Source organism: Mus caroli, unplaced genomic scaffold (genome assembly GCF_978045245.1).
Source record: "Mus caroli unplaced genomic scaffold, Mus_caroli_1 scaffold_4, whole genome shotgun sequence".
NCBI classification, from domain to species: Eukaryota; Metazoa; Chordata; class Mammalia; order Rodentia; family Muridae; genus Mus; species Mus caroli.
Window position 1 is genome coordinate 67,814,401 of NW_028227259.1, and position 18,352 is coordinate 67,832,752.

At 43.2% G+C, this 18,352-nt stretch overlaps 1 protein-coding gene across 1 annotated transcript in view; it reads right to left on the reverse strand.

Moving 5' to 3' along the window:
* The window catches only part of Rfc1 (replication factor C subunit 1), a 90,994-nt gene extending 74,312 nt beyond the window's left edge, over positions 1-16,682 (reverse strand). Inside the window, exons 1-2 of the mRNA XM_021162808.3 lie at positions 16,568-16,682; positions 5,790-6,001 (exon numbers count right to left, since the gene is read on the reverse strand). Coding sequence (XP_021018467.2) covers positions 5,790-6,001; positions 16,568-16,682 — 327 coding nt within the window. The remainder of the gene's footprint in view (positions 1-5,789; positions 6,002-16,567) is intronic.
* Between the last annotated feature and the right edge of the window lie 1,670 nt (positions 16,683-18,352).

The following is an 18,352-nucleotide window of genomic DNA, read 5'->3' on the forward strand; positions in this document are numbered from 1 at the left end:
CTGGATTAGAAATTAGTGTTGCAAATCAGGTAACCCAAGTATAATTTTGATAAACACAGATCAAACTAAATTACCAGATTTTGTCAGGTACTGAAAAGAAGATGGGTATGTTTTCTAATTTTTAATCTGTACTAAGACATTTCCAAGTTGGTTTCAAATCTACTAGCATAAGTAAAGATGAAAAACAAAACTTTTTACTATACTCTCACAAACCCAGAAGAAATGCAGCATTAGATGACCTTCGGCTTCAGAAACCCTGAAGTATAAACACTGATGCACGTTGCTCTGAAGCAGACAGAAGCAGCTCTCATTACTGTTCTGCACTTGTTAGGAGCTCAACCAGCAGATGTGGTAGATGTGAAAGGAGAGAGGGCAAAAACTATGTCACTGTCATTTGCCTTTGAAGTTCTGCAGAGCAGCTGACATGGCAATACACATTGGTCTTACTTCTCTATTTTAAAATTAGCAAAGAAATACAAATATTGTTCAACATTCTAAATGACCCACCAAATTCACAAGAAAAATTATCATCAACATACTTCACAAAGGCTACTCAAATATTTAACAAGCTTCCACTCTGTAAACCACTAAAACGCAAAACTATAGTTCTTTCCTCTTGGTTTTGGTTTTAGTTTTTCAAAACAGGATTTCTCTGTATAGCTCTGGCTGTCCTGGAACTCACTCTATAGACCACCCTGGCCTTGAACTCAGAGATCCTCCTGCCTCAGCCTTTCCTATTTGTTCTAGAATTTGGCCTACCAGGTATGAAATATATAGGTACAAGTTTATTCTTTATTCATCCCTGTTTTCTATCAGGTATGAAATGTAAACATCCAAGTTTATTCTTTATTCTTTTGCATGAGGGCTATCTGGCCTCTTTTGTTTATTTTGTTTTACTTGCTTTTTTGGAGACAGGGTTACTCTGTATAACAGAGCCCTGGCTCTCTCTTTGTAGACCAGACTGGCCTTGAACTCAGAGAGATCAGCCTGCTGCTACCTCTTGAGTGTCAAGATTAAAGGTATGTGCCACCATGACTAGTTTTGGCTTTTTTAAATAGACTATTGAATTCTCTGACACCTCTGTCAAAAGACAAAAAGCTGGAGACCTCAAGTTCAACAACTCCCAGAGCAAAGTTAGTCTCTGTCTCCAGATGAGCTTCAGAAGAGAGGGAAAGCCCCTAAAATGGTCCATGTGCCTATATGCATTTCTGCCGCTCAGAAATTTTGCATACCTCTCACCACACTTCTCAAAGGGAACAGTGACCCAAGCAGAAGTTAAGAACTATTGTCCTATAATATAACTATGCACAGGTGTTCAATAAACACTCGTTAAACTGAACTTTATTCTGGGGTTCTGCTAGGCTTCTTTTTGTGTTAACTGCTAGAGGACTAAATTGAACACCAATATAATATATAATTTTTTTAAACATTTGCTTTATCTGTTTATGTGAATGGCTGCTTTGCCTATGTATATACATGCATACCATGTACATGCCTGATGCCCCTGAAGCTCAGGGGACTTTGATTCCTCCTCAGACTGGAGCTAGAGATGGTTGTGAGCCTCCATGTGGCTGCTGGGAACCAAACCCAGGTCCTCTACAAGAGCAACAAGAGCTCTTAACAGCTGAGCCATCTATCCCACCCCAAATACATATCTACGAAATGTATCTTATATGTGTATGTGTACATGAGTACAAGTGCCCTCATGGACCAGGTGCCTTGAATCCCTTGGAGCTGGAGTTACAGGCAGCTGTTAGCCAGCTACTGTCAGAAGCATCTATGATGCCCCTACCCCCTTTTTTCTTTCTCCTAACTTTCTGAGATAGGCTCTCATGAACTGCAGGCTGAACAGAAACTATGTAACGGAGATTGGTCTTTAACTCCTGATCCTTCTGCCTCTGCTTCATAAGCACTGGCTAAGAGCATGACCAGCTTTTTATGCCCTTAAAAACTGATGCAAACACCTACAAAATTTCTCACCAAATAAAAAGGACAGGCTGGACATGGTGGTGCATACCTTTGATCCCATCAGAGGCCACAGAAGCAGAGGCAGAGGCAGAAGGATCTGTTAGTTCAAGGCCAGCATGGTTTACATAGCAGTTCCAGATCACTCAGGGATACACAGTAAGACCCTGTCTAGGATCCTTTCTGAAAAACAGATTATTGCAGCTGGAACAACTATATAATGCCTACTACATGCCAAGCTCCAGAATCAAAGCTGTGCATACACTGCTCCTCTCATTGAACCTGCAGCAGACGGGTGATTCATTTGGGGAGGCTGGCGGTCATGAGCACCAGGGATCCACCTAGCTCCCTCCCTCCCTCAACACTGGGGTTACAAATGCATACAACCGCACCTGCATTTTGAGTGCTGGGGACCCAAACTCAAGCCTTCATGCTTGTAGGGCAGGCACTATACCAACTGAACCATCTCTCTGGCCCTTAAACTTGTCTTAATTCTGCAAATATTCCATTAAAGAAGGCTGAACAGTTAATAGCACTTGCTGCCCTTATAGAGGACCCAGGTTCAGTTCCCAGCACCCACATGGCAGCTCATAGCAACCTGTAACTCCAGTTTCAGGAAATCCAACACCCTCTTCTGGCCTCCTCAGGCACCAAGCACAATACATGGCGCACATGCAAGCATGCAGGCAAACACTTATACACATAAACTAATAAATATATCTTTTAATTAAGAGGACCAGGCTGCTATAAGCTGTCATGTGGGTGCTGGAAACTAAACCTGGATCCTCTACAACTATGCTATGACACACACACATTTTTAAAAAACTAAATAAATACAATTTTTAATGTTACGTTATCAAGGTAGTTATTATTCATCCCATCCTTTTTGCAAGTAGAAACCAAGAAATTAAGCTACTTAAAGTCCAGTGGATCACACAAGTAATCCCAGCACTTGGCAGTCTGAGACAGGAGTCACATGAGTTAATCTACTTGTACAGGTCCAGATAATTATTAAGCATATTAGCATGTTAATATAACTATTAAACAAAGTTTTTAGCCGAGCGTGGTGGCACAAACCTTTAATCCCAGCACTCGGGAGGCAGAGGCAGGCGGATTTCTGAGTTCAAGGCCAGCCTGGTCTACAAAGTGAGTTCCAGGACAGCCAGGGCTACACAGAGAAACCCTATCTCAAAAAACCAAAAGAAAAAAAAAGAAAAAAAAAATCTCATCAACTTCCCACAATACCAACACACCTAAATTCCAAAATGCAACGCTGATCATTTTCGGGAGGCAGAATAGCATAGTAGTCAGAAATGCCTAGGCTCTCCTTCCAGTTTAACCACCTTCTAGTTGTATAACAAACTGTTTAAAACGTATCTTTAGCCGGGCATGGTGGTGTACACCTTTATTTCCCAGCACTTGGGAGGCAGAGGCAGGTGGATTTCTGAGTTCCAGGCCAGCCTGGTCTACAGAGAGTTCCAGGACAGCCAGGGCTATACAGAGAAACCCTGTCTTGAAAAACAAAAAATAAAATAAATAAATAAATAAATAAAGGTATCTTTACTGTTAAAAAACTGGACTGTGAGTTGAGGCAAGAGGATCATGAGTTCACACCACCAGCATAATCTATAATTACACTTATACACATAAGTGATTTCAAGACCTGACACATGATTCTATTACCCAAATCTTCCTTCAAAACAATAAACTTGGAGCTGAGCATGAAGGCATGGGACTTTAATCCCAGCACTCAGGAGGCAGGGGCAGAAGCATCTCTTGTTAGTTCAAGGCCAGCCTGTTCTACATAGTAAGCTCTAGAACAGCCTGGACTACATAGAGACCCTGTCTCAAAAAAACAAAACAACAACCATCACCAGGAAGAACTTGGGAGGCTTGAGCTGCGGTCCAGTGATTGGAAGCACTTGCTGCTCTTGCAAAGGGCCTGGCTTCAGTTTCCACCACCCACGTGATGGTTCACACCTATGTATGACGCCAGTTCCAGGGGACCCAATGCTCTCTTCTGACCTTCTTGGGACCAGGGCTGCATGCACTGCACATACACGCATACAGACAAAACACTTGAATTTATTCAAAACAGGATTTCTCTGTGTAGCCTTGGCTGTACCGGAACTTGCTCTGTAGAGCTGGCTGGCCTCAAACTTATAGAGATCCACCTGCCTCTGCCTCCCAGGTGCTGTGATTAAAGTCATGCACCACCAATGAACTGGAGAGGTATGACTGAAGAGATGGCTCAGTAGAGTACTTGCTGCTCTTTCAGAGGACATGAGTTCAACTCCAATTCCAAAGGGCTCGACACCCTCTTCTGGCCTCTGATGGCATCAGGCATGCATAGTCACAGAAAGATACTCAGTCAAAACATACACGTTACAAGTTAAATAATAATGTACTGGACTTGGGGGCTGAACAAATGACCCAGTGGTTAAGAGTGCATATTGTTCTTTGCAGAGACCCTGACTTCCAGAACTAACACTCACAGAAAGCAGCTCAAAACCACCTGTAACGGGCTGGAGAAATGGCTCAGCGGTTAAGAGCACCGACTACTCTTGCGAAGGTCCTGAGTTCAAATCCCAGGAACCACATGGTGGCTCACAACCATCTGTAATGGAATCTGATGCCCTCTTCTGGTGTGTCTGAAGACAGCTACAGTGTACTCATATACATAAAATAAATAATTCTTAAAAAAAAAAAAAAAAAACCTGTAACACCACCTCTGGAGGATCTGACACACTCTTCTGGCCACCATGGGCCTTCAAACATATGTGTGCATACACAAACTATGTGTGCATATACAAACACAGACACACATAACTAAATAATAAATCTTTTCCAAAGCAACACTTCAGATGAATTTCTAGAAGGTATTTGAAGCAAACAACTCACATATTATCCCGAAAATAAAAAAGGCTGACTCTGGGTGGCTACCATCACTATCTTTTCCCCCCAAGAATAAAAAGCAGAGAGCTGAAATGTTTTCCAATTCGGTGTTAACACTTTTCTCCCTTGCATGCTGGTGTTCTGACAAGCTTAAGAATAATAAAAGTGTGTGTGTGTATGATTGTTAAATATCTTGTAGATTAGCTGAACATCTTCAGTAGTCCTGTAAATTAAAAATTATTTCCAACTTGTAACTGTCTCCTATGCCAGGGACTTTCAAACTATTTCACTTTCAAACTATTTGAATGTCCACTACACAGAATTATTATTGAAGTTGGAACTGAGGTTTAAAAAGAAAACCTACTTATCGTAACAGGTGATAAGAGATGGCAGCTGTCAAATAAGGAACATCCGTCTGTACTCGCCGTGTTTTTATTCCTAGTTATTCCTAGTTATCCGTTCAACTCCTATAAATTATTCTAAACAAATAAACTTCCTTGAGTCATCAGCTCTCCAAACAGCTGACACTCGCTTCCAGGAAACTGATTCAAGCTGAAGGCCCGAGCAAACTTCTCCCTGCGAAAGCCAAGTGTGACATTCTTCCACGCAAAGCTTGAAGTCGCGACTTTAGGAAGCACTCCAACAGAGATGATTTGGGACAAGGCTGTATACGAAAGTAACTTTTAACGCCCGGTCCAAATCAACTTTCTTCTTCCTTCCTCCCTTCCCCCAAGGGTCGGGGGTGGGGATGTGAAATTGCCGCGTAGCAGCCACCTCCCTGCACGCTGCGTCCCTGGTGCGCCCCGCACCCTAAGCCGGGCCCCTCGGAGCTCTCTGCATCGTCCTCCCCATCCCGCACCGCGGCAGCGCCCCGTTCACACCCCCGCCTGCAAAGCCTCTGTAGCTGCACGGCCTCCCGGGCGGCTCACCATCGCAGCCCCACGACCGAACAGGAGCAGGTGGGCAGGCCCGTGGCTGGGGGAATCCGTTATCGGGGCTCGGGATCCATTGGCGCCAACAACTTCTCCCGCGAAGTAGCAGAAGCGCGGGCGGCGGCGCGAGGCGATGACGTCGGGAGGCGCGCGTTCCCCGCGGCCCCGCCCCGAGGCGGGAGCTGCGCACTGGTTGCAGGACCACAGCCCTAGCAACCAGAGGGTTGCTACCTCGTAGGACAGTGAGTGCGCGTGCGATTGAGGCCAGGAGACGCCCAATTTGGGATCTGAGGCTGACTTCCTGCAAGCCGGGTTCCCAGGTGGCTTCCTTCCTGCAGTACACGCACGTGCTGCAAGGGCAGTGCTCTGTAGCCACTTCCAGAAGTTCTTACTGCCACCTCGGTAGGATGAAGTGTATTCGATGCGCCCCGCAAAGGTCAACTGTTCTCATCAAACTTTACACTGATTTATTTTATTTTTAATGTTTGACCTATTGCTTTTGGCTCAAACTAACAGACCCATAGTGAATGGACAATTTTTTTTTTAACTTTTTATACATTTATCTATTGAAGATGGAGTGCACAAGCTGTGGTCAGAGAACAACTTTCAGGGAACCTTCCATTACGTGGGTATATGTTTGCATTTAACGGACTGTTTACATTAAAGGCATTTTGTTTGTTTGGGGGGGTTGTTTTTCTGAGACAGAAGATCATGTGACTTGTCCTAGTCCCAAACTCCCTATGTAGCTGAGAATGACCTTGAACTTCTGATTTCTCTACTGCCTCCCAAATGCTGAAATCTCAGATATATGCCAACACTCCTGCTTTACACGATGCAAGGGATCAAACTCAAAGCTACTGTGAATGCATGCAACCAACTGGGCAACCCCCAGCCCCAGTGGCTTTGCTCTAAAACTACCAAGCTAAGTAAGAGAACTAGCCCCCGGGGCTGGAGAGATGGCTCAGCGGTTAAGAGCACTGACTGCTCTTCCAAAGGTCCTGAGTTCAAATCCCAGCAACCACATGGTGGCTCAAAACCATCCCTAATGAGATCTGATACCCTCTTCTGGAGTGTCTGAGGACAGCTACAGTGTACTTACATATAATAAATAAATCTTAGAAAGAAAGGAAGAAAGAGAGGAAGGAAGAAAACTAACCCCTTAAAGAATAGTCAAATCTTTGACATAACCAAGACACACCCCCACAGAAACAAACAAGAAAAGATTTAGGATAAGCAAGCTTTGGAAGCTGCTCTTGGTATTCAACTCTGGTGAGCCTGCCTCCACCACCCCACTGCTGGGATTATAGGGGTGGTAGCCCACACCTGGCCAGCAAATTTCCTATGAGCAACCTGGTTGTGGAATAGAAAGTAACAATTGCATATAACTTTAAGAAGAGGGCAGTATCAGAACTTTGAAATCCTTTTCTATGTATTCCTGTCTGGCCTGGAACACAATATGGATTCGCCTGCCTCTGTTTCCCCTGGGTCTGGGATTAAAGGTGAGTACCATACCCTGCATTTTTTGTAACATGTAACCCACATGCATCTTTTACACTGTTCTGGGTTAAAATTCACCAACAATAATAATCCCCGACTTAGAAACATGTGAACAGTCACTGGTGTGAAGGACTTCCCTGCTTGGGTCCCTCTGAAGCCATTCGTTCGGTTCCTGCTCTACTATATAATACTTACAAGACCATAGAGAAGTAATTGTGACTCAGTGTCCTCATCTGTTTTCTGTTTTTTGGGGTCTCTCTCTCTCTCTCTCTCTCTCTCTCTTTTTTTTGGTTTTTCGAGACAGAGTTTCTCTGTATAGCCCTGGCTGTCCTGGAACTCACTTTGAAGACCAGACTGGCCTCGAACTCAGAAATCCGCCTGCCTCTGCCTCCCAAGTGCTGGGATTAAAGGCGTGCGCCACCACTGCCCGGCCTCATCTGTTAAGACAGAACTATTTCTGCCACACATCAAGTAGTAATAGCATTCTCTGATGGTGGTGGTGGTGGTGGTGGTGGTGGTGGTGGTGGTGGCGGCGATGGTGGTGGTGGTGGTGATGGTGGTGGAGATGGTGGTGGTGGTGGTGGCGGCGGCGGCGGCGATGGTGGTGGTGGCGATGGTGGTGGTGGTGGCGGCGATGGTGGTTACTTGATTTGGTTTGAGTTCAATTCAGACAGTCTCAGTATATAACCCAGGTTAGTCTCAAACTTGAGATCCTCCTGACTCACCCCCACCCCCAGTACTAGGATTACAGGCATGCACCACTATATGTGGATGACCACAGTGTTTTTGTTTTTTTTTTTTTTAAAGAATTATTTATTTATTATATAAGTACACGGTAGCTGACTTCAGACACACCAGAAGAGGGAGGCAGACCTCATTATGGGTGGTTCTGAGCCACCATGTGGTTGCTGGGATTTGAACTCAGGACCTTCAGAAGAGCAGTCAGCGCTCTTAGCCACTGAGCCATCTCACCAGCCTGACCACAGTGTTTTTAAGTCAACAATGAGCATCATTATTATAAAGCTTGCACACATGTGGCAGAGATAACCAGAAGGGCCTTGCTTCAAAAACAAGATGGAAGGAATGCGAGTCAACTCTTAAAATCTGTCCTCTGATGCCTACACACACACTGTGGCAGGCGTGTGCTCACACTCAAAAGCACAAGATCAATAAAGTGGGAGAGCACTCCAAAATTAGATGCATCTATACTCCACAGCTTTGCTTAGGACAATAATTGGTTGATATATTGAGATAATAATTGATAATAATTGGTGATCCATTAAGAAATCAGTAAAATCTGTGAACTAATCTCTAGAAAGATGTACACAGCAGATGTATGATATAATTTTGTTCATATAACACTGCAGAACATACACCAATGCACAGTAATCTTAAATCAATGACTAAGATACATAAAACTTACGTATGTCAGCTATGGTAGCATACACCTTTAATCCCAGCACTCATAGCTCATAGGCTAAGATCTCTGTGAGTTCAGCCCCTTGTGCACCCTCCCCCCCCAAAAAAAGAAAGAAAAACAAAAAGACCATGAGGGTTGGAGAGAGGGCTCCACAGTGCACATGAGGCTCATGCCAAGGTCCCAAAACTGGGTTCCTGTCACCCACATGGCACTTCCAAGGGATCTGTGCCCTCTTCTGACCTTCTCAGGCAATGCGTATATATGGTGCACATACACACATACCTCCTTACAGATACACATACTACACATAATTTTATTTCTTTTTAAAACCATTTTTAGCCGGGCGTGGTGGCGCACGCCTTTAATCCCAGCACTCGGGAGGCAGAGGCAGGCGGATTTCTGAGTTCGAGGCCAGCCTGGTCTACAAAGTGAGTTCCAGCACAGCCAGGGCTACACAGAGAAACCCTGTCTCGAAAAACCAAAAAAAAAAAAAAAAAAAAAAAAAAAAAACCATTTTTACTTATTATGTATACAGTGTTCTGCATGCATGTATGCCTGCAGGCCAGAAGAGGGCACCAGATCTCATTACAGATAAGGTTGTGACCTATCCTGTGGTTGCTGGAGATTGAACTCTGGAAGAGCAGCCAGTGCTCCTGACCTCTGAGCCATCTCTCCAGCCCGACACCTAATTTTAAAATAAATCTTTTTAAAAATAAAGTCCTTATCTTAGTTGTGGTTTCCATTGCTGTGAAGAGGCATCATGACCAAGGCAATTCCTATAAAGGACATTTAATCGGGGGCAGTTTACAGGTTGTAAGGTTCTGTCCATTATCATCATGGCAGGAAGCACAGCACTGGCAGAGCTGAAAGTTCCAGTGCATATCTGCCATCCAAAGGAAGCCAGGAATAGACTGTTGCTAGGCAGCTAGGAGGAGGGTCTCCAAGCCCACCCTCACAATGACACACTTCCTCCAACAAGGCCATACCTCCTAATAGTGCCACTCCCTAGGCCAAGCATATTCAAACCACCACAGCCCGATCCATCAAAAAAGAAAAAAAGAAAACTTGCAACTGGGTATAGTGGCTCACACCTTTAATCCCGGTCCTTGGGGAAAAGAGGCAAGAGGGTATCTGAGTTTACATAGCAAGCTCCAGGACAAGCTGAGGCTATACAGAAAGACCTAGTCTCAAAAAAAGAATGAAAAAGTAAACTTGTATGGTTTTGTATCATTATTTTCTGTATATATTTTTTCTTTTTCTTTTTAAGACAGAATAGCATGTATTTTAGATTGCCCTCAGACTTGCAATGTAGCTAAGACTTCTTGAACTTCTGAGCCTCCTGCATCTGCCTCCCAAATGCTGAGTCAGATTACAGACCTGCACCACCACACCCATTTTACGCCAGGCTGGGGACCCAACCCCGGGCAATAACAGTAGATGCTACTACCTGCTGAGCCATCTCTCTAACCCCTGTTTGTTGTTGTCTGTCTGCTTTTCCCTAATGATTGAAGACCTGGTGTTGAAAAGACACATCTGAATGGAAATATTATGTCTTAGATCTGCTTATATAGTGCTCAGTATCTTTGCTTGAATTCTTAAAAGAGAAGCTGTGGGAATTTCTTTTTTTATCAACAAAGCCAATTTTGTGAAAATCAGAACTATTTTCCTTCCCACTTGGGAACAGAAATGCTAGGGGAATTAATTGTCTATGTTCCATGAAAAAACTCTCTGTCCCAAAAGTTAGAATATTGACAATAGGATCTTTCTTAGTTCTTCCTCAACTTGTGAACAGTTGGATCTGATAGTTCCTAATCCACATACATGAGCCTCATCCCCAGACACAGACAGGTAAGGCAGTGCTCTGAAAATGGCATAGAAGCAAGGCACGGGACCTGACTCCTGGCCCTCCTTTATATTCTAATCACATCTGTGTGACTCCTGTATCAATGCCTCTGTCTCCCTTAACTTATCTAAGCCATAGGACTCCTGACTCACTTTGAAACCATCCTCAAGAGCACAATGGTCACATTGTCTTTCACTAGGCTTTGAAAAATCAGCAGAAATCAATTGAATCTTCACTGTGCCGCAACAAATGACCTTCCACCCTCTGGATAAATATTTGCAAGTCCTGATTCATTGGGTTCGTTGGAATGTTTTCCTCACAGAAAACTGTCTGTCAGGCAGTCCCTCTGTGACCTCTGCAGTCTGAACCCTTGGATCGGACTAATGACCTAAATGACCTTGGAGACATTTAGGAATACAATCACCTGTCACCGTTCAGAGCAACATATTCTAATTTAGGAAATCGGGTATGAACTCCGTCAGTGATCTTAATTCTTAGATGACACCCAATTAACATGTTAACTCTTGAGTGGGCTACAGGTATATAAACTATGCCTGGTGATATTTATATCCTATATCTGATAGGAAGTTTCTGCCAAGCAAATCTACATACTTACTTACATGAAAAAGGACTTTCCCTTTTAAAATAATAAGAAGTGTACCATCTCACTGTTAACACACAAATTTGATTATGTGAATAATCTCAAATTACAATTCCCTAAAATATCTATTGGCCCGGGCATTGAACACAGGGACTCTCACTTGCTACCCATCACTTCACCTCTCAACTATAACTCTGTCTTTTCTGTTTGATTTTGTGGTTATTTTGAGACAGGGTCTGGCCAACTTGCCTGGAAGGCCTTGAACTTGTGGAAGGTTTGGTTTGTTTAGCGGAGGGGTTTATCTTCTAGCCCTGGTTGACCTTGAACACGCTATGTAGACAAGCATGACCTTGAACTCCGGATCATCCTGGCTCTGCCTCCCAAGCAGCTGGAATTACAGGCCTGCACCACCCAGCCCAGTTCTCACTGGCAATCTTAAGGGCATGTATAGACAGAGCAATGAATGTTTCAATAGCATTTTGTAGCGATAGTTAGGTGTAATCTTTTTTTTTCTATGTATTGTAAGTCAATGCCAAGACTGCTATTGACTCAGAAAGGATGTGAGACACTGGGAAATGGAGGAAAATACTACTATTTCCTTACAAACTCCTGCTATAGGAAGACCAACCACATGAGGGATACCGTAGGTCTCTTAGAACCTTCTTGGTTTCAGGCCTGTGTCTAGGTGCGTGTGTAGTATGCATACCCGTGTACATGGATGTTGGAGTGTGTGGGCATGTGTGTGTGTATGTGTGTAAGTTCACATACATGTGTGCTTAGGATGTAGAAGCCCAAGACTAACATCAGGACTCTCCAGGGGATTGCTCAGTTGAACCCAGAGCTCAGTAATTATGCTAGTAGTGAGCCAATTTGCTTCCGAGTCCTCCAGCCTCATCTTTGGAGAGATGGAATTACAGGTGGGTCACCATGCCTGGGAGTTGGATTTGGGTATCAACTCCAGCCCTAATGAGTGTATGGCAAGCACTGTACCTGCTGAGCCATCCCCCAGCCTGCTAGGGACCTTACCTATCTGAAATTCGGTTGAGTATGAGTGCAGCCCCGATTACCGGAGGCAGGGATGGGGAGATCCCTTGAGTCCTAGAGTTTGTTTAAGAGCAGCCTGGGAAACATGACAGTATTCCATTTCCAAAAGGAGAAGAGGGAGGAAGAGAAGGAAGAAAAGGAGGGGAAAGAAGAGGCGGTGGTGGCCAAGGAGAGAAGGGACTAGAACAAGCACAAAGCCTTTCATGATGCGAGCCCAGAGCCCTCATTCACGGTTCAAAATCTTCTCAATAGAAAGACTGGGATTTCATGAAGATCTTTCTCGTCGTCTTCCTTGCCATGAGGTTGAAAGAGATTGAATGCATTGCCTCCTCCTCTGTATTTTTGTTTTTAAGCAAAAGGTCTTTCAGGGTCTGTCATGATGCTGTGCACCTGTCATCTCAACCCTTGGTAGGCCAGAGTTTGAGACCAGCCTGGGAAAGGTAGCAAGGTCCTGTCTCAAAAGGAAAACACTTCAAATGAGTATAGGCCCGAAGTATTTAACTGATTGATCAACTGAACAGGGTTTCCCTGTGTAGCCCTGGCTGGCCTGGAACTCACAAGGATGGAGTTCCTGCCTCCAGAACTGCCTATCTACAGGGTTCTGGGATTAAAGGTCTGCCACTCTTACAGGTCTGAATTTAAAAGCCCTAACACAAGGAGGTCTAATGTCTTCCACAAAATATACATAAAAAAATCTTGCCAGGCCAGGTGTGGGGGTTGGCGTACACCTTTTTTTTTGTTTGTCTGTTTGTTTGGGGGGGAGGGGTTTGAGACAGGGTTTCTCTGTGTATCCCTGGCTGTCCTGGAACTCACTTTGTAGACCAGGCTGGCCTCAAACTCAGAAATCCTCCTGCCTCTGCCTCCCAAGTGCTGGGATTAAAGGTGTGTGCCATCACCGCCAGAAGGCATACACATTTAATCCCAGCACTCAGAAAGTAGAGGCAGACTCTGTGAGTTCAAGGCCAGCCTGTTTACAGAGTTCCAGGACAGCCAGGGCTCTGGGCTCTGTTACACAGAGAAACCCTGTCTCTGGAAAACATAAAACAAAACAAAACAAAACAAATCTTGCATGAGGGCAGAGGCAGGTGAATCTTTGTCAGCTGGGGGCCAGCCTGTTCTACATAGCAAGGAAAATGTTGCAAATGAACACAGACCTGAATTAATTAATATAGTTTAATTACTATATTTCTTTACATTTATTGATTGATTGATTGATTGGAAAGTTCCAGGACAGCCAAGGCAGTGACCAAAACGATGGTTCAGCCCGTAAAGGCACTTGCTACCAAGCCTGACAACTTCAGTTGCGTTCAATGTCCAGGATCCACGTGGTAAAAGGAGAGAACCAACTCCAACAAGGCGTCCAACACTGTACATATGCACCAACACAGAGAGCAAGGCACAAAGAGAGGCACACACAAATTAATGTAAAAACAACAAAAAAACACAACCATGTCAAGTTTGCTTCATTAACCAGAAGAGAGAAGATATCTCTAAACTGCCAGCTTTTGTTTTAAAAAGCTAATTTTATTTTAGGGCAAATAAGTTTAAAAATCACCTATTGAGGAGGCAGAGGCCAGCAGATCTCTGAGTCTGAGGTTACACATCATGAGTTCCAGGACAGTCAGAGCTACATGGAGAAAACCTGTCTATAAATAAATTAATAAATAAATATTTTTTAAATATTCATTTTATTTATAAGTACATTGTCGCTATCTTCAGACACACCAGAAGAGGGCGTCAGATCCCATTACAGATGGTTGTGAGCCACCATGTGGTTGCTGGGATTTGAACTCAGGACCTTCAGAAGAGCAGTCAGTACTCTTACTGCTGAGCCATCTCTCCAGCCCTAAATAAATATCTTTAATGCCTTGCTGTCTAGATTGTAAAATATTACACCCAACTTTATGCTTTCATGTAGATATCTTTCTTAAATTGTCCTTTAGCCTTCACAAGCACATACACACAAAAGGTTTGCTGTTTTATTGATATAAAGAGCTCCTATTTCAGGTCTATATATTAGCCTGGGATAATATCATGACCTCATCTCAAAAGCAAAGCCCTTAAAAATGAGAGCTAAGCAGTCTCCTGCCTCAATTGTTCCAGCTTTCTGGATACTCTGGGGCTGAGGCAGGAGGACTGCCTGAGTCTAGGAATTTGAGGCCAATCTGGGCAACACAGCGAATCCATCTCAACAACAGCGGCAGCAGAAGTGACATCAACCATGCATCAACCCTGGGCTCATGCTAAATTAAATAAACTAGACACAAAGGAAAAGCGCCCCATTATCCTGCTAATATAAGGTTCATGGAGTGGTCAAATTTATAGACATAAAGTAGAACGATGGTTGCCAGGGGCTGAAAGGATGGAGGGTGGGCAGGAATTACTCACTGGCTGAAGAGTGTCAGCCAGGGATAATAAAAACTTTGGAGGTAGATGTTGGTGTTTACTGTCTGGGTTTTTAACTGAGATTTTATTGAGTCTGTTAATCAAATTCCATAGAAAATTGGCTATTTTGTTGTGTTGTTGTTGTTGAGGGTTATTGTTTTGGTTTTAGTTTGATTTGGTTTGTTGGGGGGGGGGTTGATTTATTTGTTTTGAGGTAGGGTCTCTTGTATAACCCAGGCTGGCCTCAAGCTCACTGTGTCACACTAACCTCAGCCTACAGAGGGTTGGGGATCAAACCCAGAGCCTAGTGAAGCAAGATAAGCACTCTATCAACAAAACTCCATCCCTAGTGCCTGAAAAAAAATATAGCAGAAAAAAATTATAATACATGCATTTTTAAATGTTAATCTGGACTATCTCCATTTATATAGATCTTGGTTTGTTGTTTTGTTGTTGTTGTTGTTGTTGTTGTCGTTGTCGTTGTTTTAAACAAGTCTCACTTAGCTCAGGCTGGCCATGTATCTGAGACTAAGCTTCAACTGAGTCCCCTGCCTTCAGCCACCAAGTGCTGCGGTCACAGGAACTCAAAACTTCATCTAGCTTGTTACTTTAAGGTCTTCTTATTCGAGTTTTGTGGTCTCCCTCATGGAGAAAGTACTTACATACTTCTCATTTTGTTTTTTTATTTAAGATTCATCTATAAGGAGGTGAAATATTAGGGAAATTATAATAGGCTAATGCAAAGAGAATTTTCTTCTTCTTCTCACATGTGCACCTGTGTGTGTGCGCGCACTTGTGTGTGTGCTCACTCGTGCTGAGATGGACCACAGGAGTCTTCCTCGGTCTTTCCTAGCCTTAGATAGCCAGCTTGCTCCAGTGGTTTCCTCTAATCTCCAACTCCCAAGCACTGGAACTTCCGGGGGCTACCATGCCCACCTGACTGACATCTATGTGAGACCTGGGACTCCAAGCTCTGGTCCTCAATATTGCTGCCTACATGACTGGCAGTTAGCTACTGAACCATCTCCCCAGACCAAATTTTGTTTTGAACATTTTATTTTATTCTAAGACAGAGTCTGGTGTAACCCAAGCTTATTTCACACTCACTCCATAGCAGTGAATGGCCTTGAATGTCTTCTTTTTTTTTTTTTTTAAGATTTTTTTTTTACATGTATTTTATATGTATGAGTGTTTTATCTGCATATATGCCTACATGCCAGAAGAGGGCATCAGATCCCATTACAGATGGTTGTACGCTACCATGTATGTGGTTGCTGGGAATTGAACTCAGGACCTCTGAAAGAGAAGTCTGTGCTCTTAACTGCTGAGCCATCTTTCCAGCCCCAGGCCTTGAACTTCTGAACTTCCTGCTTCCACTACTCAAGTGCTGAGATTATGAGCCTGCACCACCATTCAGCGCTAGGAATTGAACCTAGGGCTTTAAGCATGCTAAGCACGAACTCTACCAACCGAGCTACACCCCCCCCCCCCCCAGCCCTGGCACTATCTTTTTTAAAAATGTAACCTAACTAACTTACTTTGTGTGCATTACCAGGTATGTTAGTGTCCACAAACATACATAGGAGAACTCACACTCATGCCTTTTCATGCAGAGGACTCAGGAAGAAGGGCGTTCTTCTCTGTTAACTCTTCCTCATTCCTTTAAGACTGGGCTTCTTTTTTTTTTTTTTTTTTAATTTATTTTTTTTTAATTAGGTATTTTCTTCATTTACATTTTAAGTGCTATCCCAAAAGTCCCCCAGACCAAACCCCCCAGGACCGGGCTTCTTACTAAACCTTAATCCACCTGGGCTGATTGGGGGAAGGGGGAAGAAGCTGGGCGGGGGCTGGGCGGGGCTAGGCGGCCAACTGAAGCTCTTTTTCGGCCTCCTATGACATCTGTGTAGAAATAGAAATGTTCTTTCCTTTGAGCCCTCTAGAGTTTGAGTCTCGAGTGTCTGAAGAGAACAACTGGTTGCGCACACTTTCTAGAATGAATATGTCTCCGGATCCTGATGACGTCAGAGTTTGAGAGGCTGCGGTCCCCGGTCCCCGGAATTGGATGATGCCGCGGGAGTCGACCCGGCAATCTCCTTCCATCGTTCTCTAGACACTGTCATGATTTAGAGTTATAAACTTATTTCTTTATAGTTTGTGTATATTATAGTAACAAAGAATTTTTGTGTGTGGAGAAAACAAATTTTGCCTGTCTTTTCAACCCCCCAGACTGGAGCTACAGACACCTATGGCCGTATCAACTTAAAAAACAAAACAACAATACAAAACCCCGGAGTCTCACTATATGACACTCACTGGCCCAGAACTCACTATGTAGACCACGCAGACCTAGAGCTCCCAGAGGTCTGTCTGCCTCTGCCTCCAGCCCTGGAATTAAAGGTGTGCACCGCCGCAGCAAGCAGGCCCCACGTTGAGTTTTCTGTTCTTGCATGTTTACGGGGAATTCAAACTCAAGACTTGCATAGGAAATGCTTTTACCCCCTAAACCATGTGCCCAACCCCAATACAACCTTTCCATTGTCAAAATTTAAGTTTTTATTGCTGGTGTACAAGAAAGCAATTAACTGGCTTTTCTATATTATCTTTCATTTTATATCCTAGTTGTTTGTTTGAACCCGGTTTTTCAGTTGATTAATTTGGGGATTTTTTTTTTCTCATAAACAATCATGATCACCTATGAGCTTACAGTTTTATTTGTTGCTTCCTAGCGTGTGTGTATTGTTTCCTTTTCTTGGATTACGTAGAGATTCTACTGTGGTACTGGATCAAGTGAAGAAGATAGAGTATTAGGGAAGCCCAAAGATCAGTCAACAGGAACTCTCTCTCTCTCTCTCTCACACACACACACACACACACACACACACACACTAACACACACATCAGTGAGAGTCCACATCTTTGCTTCTTCCTGCTTTGGTAGGAAAACATCTAGTTTCTCATTAAAAAACTTTACTTTCACTGAGATATACACATATACATTTTGTTTAATCTTTAAGGGTTATTTTTTAAGATTTGTTTATTTATTCTTATTTTATGTGAGTGCATCTGTTTGCCCATATGTATATAAATATGACGCGTATGCCTGGAGCCTTTGGAGGTCAGAAAAAGGCATCAGATTCCCTCAACTAAAATTACGGCTGGTTGTGGACTGCCATATGAGTGCTGGGAATCAAACTCAAGACCTCTGCAAGAGCAACAAGTGCTCTTAACTGATGAACTACGTTCCAGCCTCTGTAAATACAGGGTTTTAGTTATATATATATATATATGTATATATATATATATATATATATATATATATATACATATATATATATGTGTGTGTGTGTGTGTGTGTACATATATATATGTATATATATACATATATATATATATATATATATATATATATATATATATATATGAGGGCTGGAGAAATGGCTCAGTGGTAAAGAGCACTGACTGGTCTTCCAGAGGTCCTGAGTTCAAATCCCAGCAACCACATGGTTGCTCACAACCATCTGCAATGGGATCTGATGCCCTCTTCTGGTGTGTCTGAAGACAGCCACAGTGTACTCATATATATATAAAATAAATAAAATCTTAAAGAAAATATATTTATATATTCATTTTCATATATATATGAAAATTAAATCAGATCACCATCAAAACACAATTTGGTAGCAACTGTGAGTATTTTCTTATGATTTTGTGTTGGTTACTGTCTTATTCATTCCCGATTTGTTCAATCTCACTGGTTAACTCAGTTATTA